This window comes from Myxocyprinus asiaticus, chromosome 22, assembly GCF_019703515.2.
Source record: "Myxocyprinus asiaticus isolate MX2 ecotype Aquarium Trade chromosome 22, UBuf_Myxa_2, whole genome shotgun sequence".
Lineage (NCBI taxonomy): Eukaryota > Metazoa > Chordata > Actinopteri > Cypriniformes > Catostomidae > Myxocyprinus > Myxocyprinus asiaticus.
In genome coordinates, this window is record NC_059365.1 from 4,688,733 (window position 1) to 4,706,920 (window position 18,188).

Sequence of the window (18,188 nt, forward strand, 5' to 3'; positions counted from 1 at the left end):
AAACAGTTGGTCTTGATGGCCAATTTAAGGGCTTCGATAAATATTTCACATAATGAACTTCATCCGTACATCTGGCACTGTCTGGATTTTGTTTGTCAGTGGATAAATACATAGATCAGTAAATTTAGCAAGAATGACAAACTGGGGGGGGGCTGGGTAGCTCAGCAAGTAAAGACGCTGACTACCACACCTGGAGTCGCAAGCTCGAATCCAGGGCTTGCTGAGTGACTCCAGTCAGGCTTCCTAAGCAACCAACTGACACGGTTGCTAGGGTGTGTAGAGTCACATTAGGTTAACCTCCTCGTGGTCCCTATAATGTGGTTCTCGCTCTCGTGGGGCGCGTGGTGAGTCGTGCGTGGATGCCGAGGAGAATAGCGTGAAGCCTCCACACGCGCTATGTCTCCGCGGTAAAGCGCTCAACAAGCCACGTGATGAGCGGATTGACTGTCTCAGATACGGAGGCAACTGAGATTCATCCTATGCCACCCAGATTGAGGCGAGTCACTACGCCACCACGAGGACTTAGACCGCACTGGGAATTGGGTATTCCAAAATTGGGGAATCCACAAGGAGCTCTGGGTTCTAATCCTCCCTAATATAACTTTTTATTTTAATAAATGATGAGTGCATCTAGTTGATGTATATAATGAGCGGGTACACATCTTTTTGCATTTTGCTTTGCAATTTAACTGGAAACTCCTGCTCAAGAACTAGGGATGTTTCTGCATTAGACACTTATCTAATGAAAGCTATTTCAAAAAGTGGTGGGGACAAAATTGGCAAAGGTAAAAAATGGTAGGTACATGTCCCAGCCATCCCACCCTTAAATGACACCTATGACAGAAACACATTATTAGTTTTATCAGTGGCTGATCTCAAGTAGGCATAACTGCAGCACGGAAATCTCCAAACGGTGGCAGGATCTTCAGGTTTCTCCAAGCCGTTGTCAAGATATAATCATTTCAAATTTGGCTGAGACTTTATTGCATAATACTCATGTTTCTGGATCATATTGACATAAAATGATGGAGCAGGTCATATATTATTCTCATGGGAGATCTGTCTTGAAAGGTTTATATGTTATTGTTAAAAATAAATTTACTATGGAGAAAATGACACTCCATTGGCACTAAGCCAGCAACTTTCCTTTCTTCATGATGGTGCATTGTTGTTTTCAAGGAGAGCCAGTCATATGTGCGTTCTGTAACTTAATCTTTGCTTGAATACAAAAACACTGCTGAGTAACTGTAGTAGTCTTTAGACTACAGGGTGTGTCTGTCATTAGGGACAATCAGTCTGGGTGAAAATTGCATACATTGTGGTAGAATATCACACACAGTGCTTTAAATAGGTTTGAATGACTTTAATTAACAATAGTAAATTTGGTTGGAAACCCCACAGGCGTGACTGTAGCCTTTCTAACAAGGACAGTTACAGTAAAGAAGTTATAGTAAAAATGCTAGAAAGCCATTACTAACAACCAATTATGTTGCACTATAGCTTAAAATCTGATCCAAATTCAAATGAGATATATTTAAACATGATGTTCCACTTACAAAAACATTGTTTTTTGGACAAGTACAATGCAAATACCATGGTATATTAATAGGGTAATCGTATTGTATATTACCATCTGATACCATCACATACAATTACATATTGCATGTAATGACTATAGAAATAAGAGTATATTATGCATTATTACAAGCAACTAACCCTTGCCTAAATCCGCCACTGAAAGTATGTCACATTTTCTGTTAAGGAAACAATTAATGCTTAACTAAATTTGACACGTCATACTTTCAGATGAGTTAAATATAGTAGGGATTGTCTTGCTGTATGACAGGAAGAAATGAATTCCTTCACTGTTTCGAAAGAAAAAGGAAGGGGATTTTATCAAAATAACAGTTAAGTTGATCTGATCTCATTAGCATTCATACGTAAAGTATTTGTACGAGAAATGTAGTTCTGGCACACATACATTTTTTGCATACTGATACTACAATGTCAATGTATGGACAGCTTCTAAAATGTAAAAACACTTTACTTACAATATGTTCAATAATGCTTTGTGACAGCACAAACATAGATCAGTATGAGTGGAAATCACATTAATGTTGCAACATAACATAGACAAAGTGTTTCAGTATCGAACTTATTCAGCTTTGATAAAAAATTAACCTCCTGATGAATGTGTGCATTTTCAAGTAAATTTTTTGATTTGTAACTAAATTAGTAGCACCTAATAAACAAGCAATAATAATAATAATAATAATAATAATAATAATAATAATAATTTCTAGAGCAAATAGTTTTCCTAAAAATGTATGTCCTCATATCTGGACAGCGGGATTAAGTTGTAAGAAATACCAAGCTATAGAAAGTCAGATTGTTTTCATCAAATAGTTTATTATGTGTCCAGGAGTGTTGGTTATTCATGTTTTTGAGACGTTATAAACATTACATTTTATTTTCTAGAAAGATGAATACATAATTCTGATTAAAAGTAATGCCCAGCATCATCAAATCACTGCTAAATCATTTTAATATAAAATGATATAATTCTGAATCTATGTACTAATAATCATTGTCCCATGTCTGCCAAACATGTTGAGTGGTCCAAACATCATCAGCATCCTGAAACTGGACTTTTGACCAGATGTTAGGAGTGAATGCACTTAGGATGCTCCCTTGCTCCCTGTTTAGTGAATGGCTTAACCTCCAGTGTGCTGTCTGTCTGCACTGGTCTCAGAACAGTTCGAAATGCACCTTATTTTCATCCTAACTCCATATAAAGCCTCTGAAAGCAAAATTTTTCAGCTTTTGGATGAACTCATTTATTCTCAGTGTGAAAATGCACAGTGAATATATAGGAATGCATTAACTAATGTGAATGATTAGAACCGTATTGTACAGTGTTAAACAAAATTATAACAAAATTTAGATTAGAATGAAGCGAAATGACCCACAAATTTGTTACCGCGAAAAGTAAATCAAAATAACAAACACGTTTTTGGAACGTTTGTCAGAAAACCGCTCTGCTTAAAAAAAACTGTTAAAAAACATTTTTAAATATGGCTTGTGATGTTATTATTATGACCACATTGGCCATCAAGCTAAAACAGTAAACACCATTATATGCTATTGTTCTCTGAGATAACAGAGCAATAAAGCCTGTTTGGATAATTGACATTTCAATTATGCCTACAACAATAGATACTGAAATATATCATGCATAAAAGTTAAAACTATTTAACTTTAAGTTTTTAAAGTAAGTTTGTGTTCTACATTGTTACAATCCCCTAAAATGGCAAACAATCCTCACTTACATAACACCTCTAATAGTTAGAGAATAGCAAAATGTACATAATTATACATCTGCAAATTCCACCAAAATTTACATATTTTGTATACTTTGTAATCTGTACGTGGTCTGAACATTTGGCCTATGTATATATACACCTGCGTGAATATTTAGTGTATTCTATTTAGTGTATATTGTCTGTAAATTCTGTATATTTTTTGTAGTACTTTTTCTTTTATATTTTTGTGCTTTGTCTTGTTTTGTTCTACTACTAGTTCTAATAAACTTTGATTATCATAACACATCGAATCTTTGTGTTCCAATATTTTATTAGCCAGTAATAAAGAACACTGGAGAAATTAACAAACACACACACACACATACACACACATATATTAATATACAGTTTCTCTGTGCACAATATACATACATAAGCTTATTTTGCAAAAATAAAATATAAATGTCACTCTGATTCTAATGCTCATGTGTTTCATAGAACTATACAATTCAGTTACTGTTAAGTAACAAACACATTACAATGTGATACAATGAAATAATGCATAAATAGTAATTAATAAAAAGAATGGTTCAATTTTTTAAACATTGTTTCAAAACTTCACCAAATTCTGTTAAGATGTGATACCAAACTTTGGTAAAACATCTGCAAACATATGGAAGTGAAAATGCATAACATATTCACTGAGCAACTTTTTAATATGTTACAAGATCATACTTCTTGACATATACATTGTTGATAATGCTATAAAGTTATTTAATGTTTTCTGTTCATATGTGCAGACTAAACAATCCTTCACATAAAATAAAGCAACTACAGATGCTGGAGAAGATGATTTTCTTTTTATAGCATGTTGTTTTTCACCCGTTCAAAAATCTGCCTAACTTTCAGTGCAGGCACACAACCTTCACGTAGAATGCCGATAGTTCCTGAAAAATGAACGTGCATATATTATCATTGTTTTTCGAATGGTATAAATATTTCAGTGAAATTAAAACTATCTGGTATATCATTTTACCTTCATCAATTTTCAGGCAGTTCACTACAGTTGAAGCCACCACCTCATTGGATTCCCCATCACACAGAACTCCTTCAATCTTGTGCCCAAGACGACTGTTTGAAGAAAGAAAACAATGGCCCGATTATACCTTGATTCCATCAATCAAGGACTAACTTAATATAAACTGTCAAGACAAGCGGAAAATACATCCTTCCTGATAATAAAGTTGGCATCAGAAGAGGTTTTGGTTTAGGATATTGATAAAACCTTTGATCACAGAACACACTGCTTATTAGTAAATGGATCATTGCACCTTACATTTAAAAGAGTTTTATGTTTAACCTGTTCTTTGGGGTCTTCTGAAGGTAACATTTCATGTACATTTCATGCTTTGATAAATGACAACGTACTTTATGACCATGTCATGGTGGACACTGTCAGCTTCTCCACTGGGATTGGCTGATGTGATGGCCAATGGACCAGTGAATTCACACAGGTGAGCCGTAACGGTGTGGTCAGGTACTCGAATCATAATGCTGTCTCTGGTCCCAACGCAGTCATATGCAGGTCCCACACCTGAGAACATCAAGACCATGGAAAGTTACATAAGACAACAGATAAAATCAGTAGTTCTCAACAGATGTTGAAAACAATGTGAAAATGTAAATAATACTATGCAAAAAAAAACATGTAATCGTGCACATTTAGGATAACAAAATAAATAGGCTTATCAAATTTTAAAAGGGAGGAGAAAACCCCTGTTGAAAGACCAGCTTAACCAGCTTAACCAGCATGCAATTCCTATGCTGGTCTAGGCTGGTTAAGCTGGTTAGTGCTGGCTTGGTACAGGTCTAGCAGGTGGAATTTGGGCCCTGAAGCATAACCATTAGGGAACCATTGGCAAAAATCACTGTTTAATTATTTTTTTTTAACCTTTATCGGTAACTGATAAACCCTACCAAGTTTTAAGAGCCAATCCCCCTTTGGAACGATGCAGCTAATGCCTCCTGGGTAGACATTTCTCATGAACTCCCATAGAAGAGGACTGAAAGGAGGTTTTGCAGCCACAAGCTGCTCCACACTTGAAATACAGATGCAAATAGGTTTCTCTGCAGGACGGTCCTACCAGAGAGAAGTTAATGGGTTAATTGACAGAGCACAAGCATTTGATCGTTTGTAAAATAATATTGTATTACAGAAATACAAGCACGTACTTTGATGCTGTAGATCTTCTCAATTGCCCTGGGGTTCTTGCATGAAGCAGCCAAGGCATATACTGTGTCTGTAGGGATGCCACACACTCCGTTGTTTTCCAGCAATTTGGCAATCTTGAGAAGTCCACTGGTTTCCCGGGAATTGGCAATGAAACATGGGTGTGTGGTCACAGATTCCTTCTTCCTCTTGTCCTTGGAGAAACAGATCAACTGGACTAAGTTTCTGTCTAACAATGAATGTGTGACTTAATTAAACTTCATAAACATTTTGTCCTCATTGGTAAATCATCTTATACCTTAATAAGGGAAGGTCCAACTGGTATCAATGTCTTAGAGAAGATACTGTTCACAAGGGATGCTAGCATGCCATACAAGCAAATGATTGCAAAAATTGCAAGCATAGCAACTAAAAAAAAAAAAAAAAAAGAGTTTGGAGAAAATGGAATGTGATTTTTAGACATGATATTTTACATTTAGCGTAGTAGGACATGTATGAACATACTTATTGGTCCTGAAGCAACATTCGTATGAACCAATCAGATTTTAAGGTCAGGGATAGGGTTAGGGGTGGGGTTGGGGTTGGGGTTGGGGCTTGAACAACATGCTTCTAAAGATATAATTTTCTTCTAATTGTAGGGGTAGTTCAGTGGTTAGGGTTAGTGTTGGGGTTAGGGTTAAGACTACCTTCAGTTGACAGAAATGCTGTTCCAGGAGCATGTCCTACTTGGCAAAATTACCAATATTTTATGTAATTTAAGCATCTTTGTTGAATCCTGAATACTGTTACGTTTAGTTAGGGTTACAAAATGTGTGAAGATAAATTCTGTACTGTACCTTCCAGTTTGTAGGGAAGTCTTCCAAAAACAGAGAGAAGAAAACAGACTATGATGACCTCCATGACTGTGGTCAGCGCTAACAGAACAAGACTGCCATAGGCAGCTGTAAAGAAAGAAGGCCAATTTGTCAAATTACATGACGAAACTTGTTTTATACGACGTATCTTACGTACACAGTACCTAATAGTACACAGACTTACCAACTAGAATCAAGAAAGCATTGATGACCAAGAAGGCTATCGCCCCAGCTGCAAATCCATTTGCTGACTCTGCAGATATTTGCAACCGATGTCCTGCAAGGGAAAAATTCAACATTTTACAATTCTATCCAAAATTTCAGGAAAGTATTTTTTAATTCTATCAATGAAATATTATACTCTCATACCTGCAAACCTAAACCAGCTCCAAGTAGCCCAAATAGCTACATAAAATGAGGGAATGACTGAGCCGAACCTCTGGCCTCCTTGTACCTGAAGCCGACTGACATAGGCCTGGATGATGGCTCCTGGGATGAGTAGCCAGGGAACAGTCAGGTCGAAGAACGCCAGTCCATACTGACTGCTGTGAATGGCTGAGAGAGCGGCAACCCCGTTGGTGAGATAGAATAATGCATCAGGAAGCAATGCACCTTTACCTTCAGGCTCATCCAAATTAGACCTCTTGAGGAAGCCAAGACATCTTTGGAGGGATTCAGTGGAGACCAGTTGGGGTCCAATAGGAATCAAGAACTTCTCAGCAATGGTGTTGATGAGCCGAGCAAAGGTGCCATAGAAGGAAAGGACAGTGAATAGGGAACAGGTCACTCCAAAAAATATGTAGTACCCATCAATGGGGATCTGGGAGATGGTTGATATGGTCACCAGGACGAAAACCGAATTGTGGACCAGCTCAAGAGTGTCTTTGTTGAGACTCACAATGCAGAAAACCATGGCAGCAGATAGGAAGAACCAGTTCCCAACCATGGCTTGCCTTACTTGACCAGCCTCAGTCCTGCCAATGAATGCAGATACCACATACTCTTCCCAGGTCTTCACCAACCAAAAAATGCAATGAAATCCAAACTTGGTTGCATGGTAGCAGTCTTGACGCAGGTATGCATAATAGCTAGATAAAAGCTGAGCAGCAGAATTGATGGATATCCAGATGGCAGCTACTTGGATTGATGGGAAGTAGCCAAAGGCGTAGAAGGCAAAGATAAATGGAGAAACCGTGTCGCAGAAGAATCCCAAGGCCATAGGTTCAGCATACTTGGTGTTTTTTTTCTTCTCCTGGCCCAGGCTTTGGGAGCTGCTAGCATTGGTGGTTCCAAGGAGCAGCACGTTGAAGAGAGGGTTTCCAAAACCTTTCAGCACATATCGTTGGGCTAATCCCTTAATTAGCAGTGCTGATGAGCCATATATGGCAAAGAGAAGGATTAGGAGCTCCAGAATGCCAGAAACCACGAGAGCCCATCCTGCCACCAGACCTACAGCCTCAAATATCAGTGTGAGGGTGATGGCTCCAAACACAAAGGGCATGATGTAGTTTACTGTTGCTGAACAGAAGGCCAGTAGAAAGGACAGAAGGATGTAAGGTACTAGCCCAGCTATGGCAGACTCTTTGATGTACATTGGAATGATGGTTGTATTGAGAGTAGAGTTTATGTTTAGCTCTTGGGATGTGCTATTTATCATTGCTGATTCATTGAAAGGGTTTGGACTTGGTTGGTTGGCACCTAGAAAGATTCTTGTGGCCCCATAGCTCCCCCAAAGTGCTGCATATCCTACAAAGGATGTGCCACTCAGATGGTCATATTTTCGGAAAGACAGCAAGCCTGCCACAAGCTGACACACTCCGCCAATTAGAATAAGATGAACACCTGCACAAATTAGCATACAAAGAAAGGTGAGGCCACTCTTGGAACTTAGCAGTGTGATACTGGTATTAAAGGTGAAGTGTGTAAGTTCCGCACCACTATTGACACCAAATTGAATTGCAAAAATAATTACTAGGCCTCATTCACTAAAAATTGCATAGATTTTGCGTACTTGTACACACAGGAAAACTTCTCACAAAAAAAATTGCCTGATTCACAACTGGTGCGTACGCATATGAATTTGTTCTTACCATCGTTCTAATGTTAATGAAACAGAACCTTAACTAAATTTAGACTAAATTTTAGTGCAAACTTATTTATGAATCAAGCGTGAAACTGTTCGTACGCAGATTTTGTGCACAAATACGTATGTATGCACGGTTAGTGAATGAGACCCACTGTTTCAAACATGTTTCCCAAATACTCCCATCTGATATTGGACGGTAAATCAGTCGGTCAGAATGCTCAAACAAAGAGCAATGGTTTAATAACGCCATAATGTTTACACCTTTTTTTTTTTTTTCAACTATAAGGGGTTACTTATAGTTGTCTCTGGACATATATAGGAGAAAGTAATCCAACAACGAAAAATCACAATCATCACCTTTAACATATACATGTCTAATTCTTGCTTGTTGTTTATTTATTCAAAATAACAAAACCAATGAGTTAGTATATATAGTCTAAAAAGAGACCTGCTAAGATGTTTTCCACTCCCTCTGCAGGAATGCCAGTCCTGGCACCATGGAAGTTCTGCAGTAGGACAAGGAAAGCACTAATGCCATTGGCCAGGAGCCCGAGCACGCCTGGCTCACTGTAAAAACTTGCTGGAAACCCACTTGCTGAGGCCATGCCCTCTTTCACTTTAAATCGTTGCTTCAGCTGATAATATTAAATAGCCTAAATAGGACAAGGTAAAGAGTAAAAATTTGACGTTTGTTGCAATGCTAAACTTTGATCATTCAAAGAACAAATCTCATAATCATCAATTAACTGATTCACAGTGTACTTAAATAAGTAATAACTTGATCACTCCCCATTAATACTCCCCATATAATTTATGGATATCAGCATTAATTGACTTTCTACAATCTGTACATTTAGAGATGGTTATATGTACACCAGTGGTTAGGTACTACCAATCAAAACATGTAATCAGTCACTTTTTTTGACTATTTTCAAATGCTAAAATAAAAGAGAATAGAGAATAAAGTGTTCAAATGTAATGTTAAATAATAGACTTGTTATGTCAAAGCCTCATTTTCCCTTCTCTGGCACTCTTTCCTCTTGTCATATATGGGGTGTGTGCTAAACACTTTATTCACTGCTGTTTTCAGTGTCATATCCGCCCACTCTATCGTAGGTAAGTGGCACAGGTGTTTGGTTGAGCAGCCAGCTGTGTAGGAGCCAATGTTTAAACCCTCAGGCATAGGGTAAAAAAAATTTTTTTTTTAAAACTCAAACTGCCTCTTTAACACAAATGTGACTCTTAGCTGTCCTAATGAGCTGGTAGTGTTACAGTCCAGGAAACAACTTGTTTGACAACTAAAGAGACTGAGTCTGGTTCATTTCAAACATGCTGAAGGCAGTCAACACAGACAGACAGCAGTTTGTGGACAACACTTGAGGATAAACTTTTAGTGAGTCTGAGCTGACTTTGTTTTTAAGATTTTTAAGAGTTTGCAATGAAATGATGATGTTCCCACTTAGATGGCATTTGCCATACAATACTTTTGGAGAGTGTCATATGGTGTGACATGCTATATTCCATCTAAAACTATTTTAAACAGCATTTTGCAAATTCTCTTGTATTTATAATTATACATGCATCTTTAATTATCTTAAATTGAGACTACATCGAATATTTGCACTTTTAAAATGAATTAGTGAAATATACATTTATAAATTTTAATCTAAAAAGGTCTGACACATTATGCATCAACTACCCTGATATATAACACTGTGATATCTTAAGTGTAGTGCCTATGTTCTCTTATTAAAATGATTACAGAAAGAAGAAACTTACCTAATGAAGATTGCTGATCTGTATTGAAGTGTTGAGATGCTTGTGAAGAATGCTTTAAGTTTATAGAAACATACTCAATGGAGGTAGGAGGAGCAACAGTGATGCCAACCAACCCATGTCCTTTCATCAATGATGACATCATTAACCCTTGCAATAGACAATTTGTTTCCTTCTGTGAAATTCCACCTATGGACCTAAATAAAAAAAACAGTACCGGAAGTTCCAGCCCTGGTTCTTCTGTGTGTTCAGTGGGTGTATCACTGTCTTTCGTGGTTGAGTACTGTATAAAAAGGAGATCTGGACACACCTGACTCCAGCAAATGAGCATCCTCTATCTACAAGATATCCACGGCAAAAAAAAAGATAAGAGCAAAGAAGACAACTTCGTCTTTGAAACCACAAAAACAAAAAACGACAACATGCTTTTAACTGTACAGGTAGAGAATTTTATGCTATCATGTTGTGTAAATGTAAGTTCTAGATTCATATATGTGTTTGCTAGTTTTATAAAGTAAAATTAATTTAAATAATGGTATACTGGCAGGAATGGTATATTACTTAAGCCAAACTGTAAAGTTTACAATAAATGTTCTTAAATAATTTTTTTTTAAAAATGTTTCATAGATGCAAAACTACATGATTTCACTTTGGATAGCTATTCCAAAAAATCTTGTTAAATAAAACTGAAAGTGGCCTTTGCATGGTTTCAAATAAAGCAGTGAAGCATTTATTATGTAAATTTTGACATTTTGAAATGTGCATTTTATCTGTGCTTCTGCATGTCAAGAAAGTATAGCATAGAAACAAATCTATATTATATATATATATATATACACACACACACACACACACAGTACTGTAAAAAATGTTGCATAGTGAGGATGTCTTCAAAAAATAATGGCATAAATAGTTTTCATTTATCACTTAATGTCCAGTAAACATAAAAAGCTAAATCAATATTTGGTGTGGCCACCTTTGTCTTTAAAACAGCACCAATTCTCCTAGGTACACCTGGACAGTTTTTCTTGGATGTTCCATGCTTCTTGGAGAATTCACCACAGTTCTTCTATCTATTTCAGCTGTATCAATTGCTTCTGTCTCTATATGTAATCTCAAACTGACACAATGTTCAGTGGGGGGCTCTATAGGGACCATGACATCTGTTGCAGGGCTCCCTGTTCTTCTATTCTAATCTTTTCTATTTGCAAAGTAATGTTTGGGAGTCTAACATTTATATTTCCTATTGACACACTAAAGCTGAAGATATAATTAACCATCTTAAGACAAATGCTTTTGTGAAACATCTTATGTGCCTAAGACTTTTGCACAGTACTGTATATAGATATTGATCGATCTAATAAGTCACTCAAACACAATTGTTTGTCCACAGAGATCTACCAGATGCCTGTCTGTTTTGTCTACTGCTCGAGGACTCCATAAGTCTGCACTAGATGGTGAGCAAGCTCTATTTGTCAACACCTTACTTCCTTAAATCTTCTGCTTATCAGTGTAGGGGCGTAATTAACTAAAGCAGACTGTTTTGTGTCACATTATCAGATGTTAATTACAGAATGTGATGCTTTCCAGATGAAAAGATCTAAAACGGATATCTCGGATATGTACATGTGCTAATTAACATCTGCTAAACATTTTGAAAATATCAGATTTACATACTTTCTAAATAGTCTAATAGACATATTGCAGATGAGCAACAACCTAAAATATACATCGTCCAGGTGTAAACACACATCAAATAGACATCTGGGTGATGTACGGTAATCATCGCAAGAAGTAGTCATTGGCACTAAGAAAGATGGGTTGTATCTAGAAGGTATCCATCCAGATGCCAAATGTGTCGCATGAGACGTTCACTAACTGCATTTATTATGTTTATTTGGAGTCCCACAGAAACTCTACCCCTACCCCTACCCCTAAACCTAATCCTAACCTTAGTAACAGCAAATGTGAGTCTCACGAGACTTTGGCATACAGATGGTTACCTTCTAGACAGCCAGAAAGGTGTCTAGGTGCTGCCCAGCTTTATAAAGTTTTAGTGTTAATTTACACAGTCTCTTGTCTGTTTGTAGTGGCCGAGCGCCCTGCCCCTGAGGAGTCCGTGACCAGCAGCTTTGGCAGGTTCATTCAGAGCGTGCAGCCAAGACATCTGTCCCCAACCGTGCTGCAGCGCAGCAAACGTATGGTGCTGGACAGCATCGGTGTTGGGCTTTTAGGGAGCACAACCGATGTATTTGAACTAGCCCTGCAACACTGCCAGGTAGGGCATAGTGCCAAGAGGATATGTAACTTCATAATGATGGTAATATGAGATGACCAAGATATAATTGACAATGTCAGTGGTGTTTGCTAAGCAAGTATCATTATTACTATTGCTCATACTTGGGTTTAGGGATTTGAAAACAAACCCCCTAACCGTAAGTATTAAACTTAGGTGCATAACTAATTAATGATACCTCAATCGTGCAGCTTATTGGGCTAGGAGAGGAGTTTTTCCCATGACAAACAATAATATGGTAGGAAAATCTCATAAATTTACATTGGAGGGACCAGAGCCATAGTTGAGGGTCAGAATATCAGGAAACTGGTGGGTGGGCTCTTCTAACTTGGGCCAGCAAGTAACCATCTTGCAAAACTCTAGCAACCACCCAGAAAACCATAGAAACCGTAACGCAGTAGGCTAAATCTACTCCGAACATCTTAACAACTAACACCAGCACCTTAGCATCATTGTGGCAACTATTGCATGAGAAAGTACCACTCACATTGTGTTCAGAAAATGTAAAAAAATTTAATCTAGAATATCAGAAACATGTTCAGAAACTCAAGTTAGTTGGAATGCATATTTGTACCAATTCATCTTTAAGGGAAAGTTAAGCAGCAACCATGTGTGAATGAGTGACTTTCAAAGATGGAGTAAACAACCTGTTTTTCTTAAGCAGTCATCTCATTGGTCATTTTCATTCTGAACATTATTTTTCAGTGGAATCATAAGTACTGGCATTCATTTCAGTTAGTCCCTTGAGTGATGGCATGACCTTTATAGAGTACATTTCTTCCTTACACATAGTTAGCTTGTCTGTTTACTGTCTTGACTCAAGTCTGCATTTTTCCTTCTTTGCTGACAGAGGCCAGGCTGTATATAGTGCTTACAAAGTGTCATTCTTCAAGACGTGATGTTGGCTGTCTCTGATATGTGTTTGTGTGAATAAGTTGCATGTACTGACCAGTCATTTATCCTCTTTCCCAAAGCATATGTATGCTTCCGATGACATCAGCTTCGTCTATGGGCGCCAAGGCGTGAAGCTCTCCCCAACCCTTGCAGCCTTTGTCAATGGCATAGCAGTAAGTATTTAAGTATATTGAGCAGTACAGCATAATGTTGATTTCCATGAAAATAATTTAACCCTCCTTTGTTTAAAGAAAAAAAGTTGCGGTTACACTGTAACCATTACAGTAAGGCGCTTACAATGAAAGTGAATGGGGCCAGTCTATAAACCCTAAAATACACATTGATTCAAAAGTATAGCCACAAGATGTAAACATTATACATGTTAACATGATTTTAGTGTCTGTGTAAAGTTATATCCAGTGTTGCAACTTTAACTGTAATCCTGGTATTGGATATAACTTTACACAGATGAGGTTAGTAAGTGATTTTATCACAATAAATTCATATTTACATGTATATTGTTTACGTCTTGTGGCTATATGCTTGAAAGTATGTGCATTTTAGCGTTTGTGGACTGGCCCCAATCACTTCCATTGTAAGTGCATTACTGTATGTAACTGCTTTAAAATAACAAATAATATAGTCCAAATTATTTTTTTGTGTTAATCAACATTATGCCAAAATTACTGTGGATTAAGCTCAACTTCTATATGAATACTGTCCCCTTCAATGTTTACCATGGTTAAGGTTCTGGTTGTGTTTGTTTATATAGTTAGTGAATATGTGGATAAATGATTCAGCATCCTGGACACATACTCGTGTTTTTCCATAAATCTCTGTTTTGCACACCCTGAAATAAGTATCCACCCAGTCAGTGAACCATGACATCATAACCTTGTTTTGTACCATTTAGCACCATTTTTGGTACCATAAAAATATCCAGCCAAATATTTCTAAGTTGAAAAACAAATTTAAAGCATCACGAAACCTCAGCACTGTGGAACTTTCTTGGACTAAAGAAATATCCATGTTGTTGTAGTAATGTCTGAAGTGAACCTTCTAAATAAAGTGTTGCACGTATTTGCCTTCAGACATCATGACTAGTCTGGCCATAACAAAGCAGAGAGAAAGGAACAACTTGTACATGACTGTGGGTAGTATGGGCAAGGCTTTAGGTCTGTCTAGTTTCGATTTGAGGAATACAATTCTAGCATTTGTAATACTTCCTGGAGTGCCACTGGAGAAAACCAAAGCTGGTCAAATATTATATTTGACAAATCAAAACTAGACAGACTTGAGGCCTTGCCCATACCACCCACAGTCATGCACAAGTTGTACCTTTCTCTCTGCTTCGTTATGGCACAACTAGTCGTGATGTCAGGAGGCAATTACGTGCAATGGGCCATGGATGGGAAATGAACTCTAGATCTATATTCTAGACTTCTTTGATATAGTTGGTTTTCCACAGACTCACTCAATGGACTTTGACGACACTTGGCATCCTGCGACCCACCCCTCTGGAGCAGTACTCCCTGCCCTGCTGGCAATAATTGGCATGTTGCCCAACAACAGCAAACCAAGTGGCCTTGACTTTCTCACCGCCTTCAATGTGGGTATCGAAATACAGGGTCGACTCATGAGATTCTCCAATAAGGCTCACAACATCCCTAAGAGGTTTGAGTCCCCTCTTTGTCCCATTTTCAACCTAAGTAACCAAGAGCAATAATTATATTTCTAAGTACAGCAAATGTCGTGAGAACAGGCTCAGCTTTCTATAAAGTCAAACATTCAGCTGGGAGGGTCAGGGAAGTGCAGATTTAGTGTGAAAAGAAGCTTCTCAAAACTCCTTCAGAAGGGTGTTTATGCACAGCAGTTATATTTGTGCTCCAAGAATGGAGTTAAATGGTTGGTAATGTGTTATTTCCTGAGTGCACGGAAAACAGAGTACAGCTTGGTTTTAAAATAATATCTGTGAAAAACAAAAGAGAAGGATATTGAATATGCGCACTATGCATTGTCTTGAGAATGGCCAATCCCATAGGAAAGATAAATCACATACAAGATCTCATTAAGATATCAATTGTTTCACCTAGACATTAATGAGATTAAATTGAGAGCAAATTGAGACTTTTGTTAAAGTAGCCTGCTACTCAGATCTTTCTCTTAAAGTGATAGTTCATCCAAAAATGAAAATTCTCTCATCATTTACTCACCCTCATGACATCCCAGATGTGTATGGCTTTCTTTCTTCAGCAGAACACAAACAAAGATTTCTGGAAGAATATTACAGCTCTGTAGGTCCTTAAAATGCAAGTGAATGGGTGCCACATTTTTTAAGCTCCAGAAAGCACATATAGCCATTATAAAAGTAATCCACACAATTCAAGTGGATTAGTTAATGTCTTCTGAAGTGAAATGCTGGGTGTGTGAAAGGAATAGATCAATATTTAAAACTTTATAACATTTACAATTAAAATTACCATGAAAATGATATTAAATATTCTATGAATATACTTGACAAGAAACCATTTTATTGCTGGAACCCAACATTTTTTGGATCGTTTTTTTTTTTTCTTTTTTTTTTTTTTTTTAACTCTATAATAATGACTTTGCACTCTCTCTCTTTGTTCTATAAGGTTTCATCCACCCAGTGTTGTGGGCACCCTGGGTAGTGCTGCAGCCTGTGCCCGCCTCCTCTCTCTGGACCACAACCAGTGCAGTAATGCACTGGCCATCGCTGCATCGCTGGCAGGTGCACCAATGGCTAACGCTGCAACTCAGTCCAAACCGCTCCACATTGGTAATGCATCTCGTCTTGGTCTTGAAGCAGCTCTGCTGGCATCTCGCAGGCTTGAAGCAAGTCCTCTGGTCCTGGATGCAGTTCCTGGGGTAGCTGGTTTCAGTGCTTTCTACGAAGACTACGCCCCACACCCCATAAGTTCCCCTGACGAGGAAGAGCATAGCTTCCTGCTGGAAAGTCAAGACATTGCTTTCAAACGCTTTCCCGCCCACCTCGGAATGCACTGGGTTGCCGATGCTGCCGCCATTGTGCACAAGGCCCTGGTTGGCCTTAGAGGTGGAAGCATCTCTCCAAACTTGGTGCAGGACATCTTGCTCAGGGTTCCGATCTCTAAGTACATCAACCGTCCCTTCCCAGAGTCGGAGCACGAGGCGCGACACTCATTTCAGTTCAACGCATGCACTGCCCTGTTGGATGGTGAGGTGACGGTGCAGTCGTTCCACTCTGACGCCCTCCACCGGCCTGAACTACATGCGCTCCTGTCTCGAGTCCGCTTGGAGCACCCACACGACAACCCGGCCAATTTCAACATAATGTACAGTGAGGTGGAGGTAACCTTGGTGAGTGGAGACGTTCTACGAGGGCGCTGCGACACCTTCTACGGTCACTGGAGGAACCCGCTCAGCGGGGAAAGCCTTCGTAAGAAGTTTCATAAAAATGCAGGTGCGGTGCTGGCGCCTGAGAGAGTAGAGAGGCTCATTAACACTGTAGAAGGCCTGGAGCATCTAGATGACTGCAAACCACTACTCGAACAGCTGCAGTAAACAGCATGGTGCTTTTGTGATGCATAAGATGCCACCGCAATAATGTTACATAAATCTTGAACTTTTCGTCAAATGCAATGCAGCATTTTGAGTTTGTATTTAATTAGTTAGATGTAGTAGTCGAACAATGTAGAGTTATTTCTCTCCAGAATTGATGTACTCTATATAAATTATGTCAGTTCTAAATTCTTCTTTTGCGTATTCTGCTATCTGTTTTCCATGCAAGTTTTTTATCATATTTAATGTTTTTCAAATGTCTATGACAATAGTTGGACATTAGTTTGTAAATATAAATGAAATTGTTATGGTAAATTCTTGATGACTTGTGCTCTAATTGTGTTAATAGCTGTGTTTAATCGGTGTATGCTCTTTTTTTAGGTCATATCTCAAATAAATTTCAATATTTATTACGATACATTATTTCTTGTCCACCATTTTTTTCATTGACAAAATTAAAATAAAAAACACGCTAAATTCATTCACAGAATAAGGAATAACAAAGGTAATTTTTCTGATTAAGGAGTTGCATGACTTATGCATTATCATTTTACTTAAACCAGAAAAAATATTTTTGAATAGTTGACCCAAAGATCTATAATCCATAAAGTTAATGCTTCTTCAAAATAAAACATTAGATGGCAAATTGGTAGCGCTCCGACGAATCTGACTCTGTTTTTGAGAACTTTAACTGATTAATTATTTATTAAGGGATAAATGGCATGATTAATGGGCTGTATAATGGTTTACACAAACCAAGGTTTTGAACAAACTAAGGAGAGGAGAAACATTTGGAATGAACACCGTTCATTATTCCCATTCCACAGAGTTGTCTAAGAGAAAGTTGGCTATTGAGTAAATTTCAATCAAACATTGGGGAAGAAACAACTCCAGTGCTGAATAATTTGGGGGAAAGATATTTTCACATCATGGTGTCCTTATGTTGGAACTGTTAAATCAACAGAAGCTCTCGATAGAGCACTCAGTTCATGGGACATTCTAATAAATGATGACACAAAAAAATTGAAATTTTTAATTTGGTTCATTTCAGTTTTCGCCCATAAAATCTTTGGGTACATTTTATAACATCTTGGCAATATTAAGAACAACTCAACCGTTAACGTTCAGACAAAAATCAATAAATCATACCATAAAAAAAAAAATTCCCCAAAAAATAAATCTTTCACAT

The 18,188-nt window shown here is 37.8% G+C and overlaps 2 protein-coding genes across 2 annotated transcripts; one reads left to right on the plus strand and one right to left on the minus strand.

The window, feature by feature from the left end:
* Nucleotides 1–3,626: 3,626 nt before the first annotated feature.
* si:ch211-153b23.3 (uncharacterized) lies at nt 3,627–10,394 on the minus strand. Its single transcript, XM_051649432.1, has 11 exons — nt 10,252–10,394; nt 8,921–9,125; nt 6,756–8,228; nt 6,571–6,663; nt 6,369–6,473; nt 5,831–5,940; nt 5,535–5,726; nt 5,280–5,442; nt 4,731–4,896; nt 4,339–4,433; nt 3,627–4,249 (listed from the first exon to the last, which is right to left on the minus strand). The coding sequence occupies exons 2-11, from the start codon at nt 9,075–9,077 to the stop codon at nt 4,164–4,166; spliced, it is 2,640 nt and encodes an 879-aa protein (XP_051505392.1). The 5' UTR covers nt 9,078–9,125; nt 10,252–10,394; the 3' UTR covers nt 3,627–4,163.
* Nucleotides 10,395–10,581: 187 nt separating this feature from the next.
* Nucleotides 10,582–17,370, plus strand: LOC127412805 (cis-aconitate decarboxylase-like). The gene is made up of 6 exons (XM_051649458.1): nt 10,582–10,688; nt 11,642–11,705; nt 12,339–12,526; nt 13,519–13,611; nt 14,907–15,112; nt 16,075–17,370. Exons 1-6 carry the CDS (start codon nt 10,671–10,673, stop codon nt 17,000–17,002), a joined length of 1,497 nt encoding a protein of 498 aa, XP_051505418.1. The 5' UTR covers nt 10,582–10,670; the 3' UTR covers nt 17,003–17,370.
* The last annotated feature ends 818 nt before the right edge of the window (nt 17,371–18,188 follow it).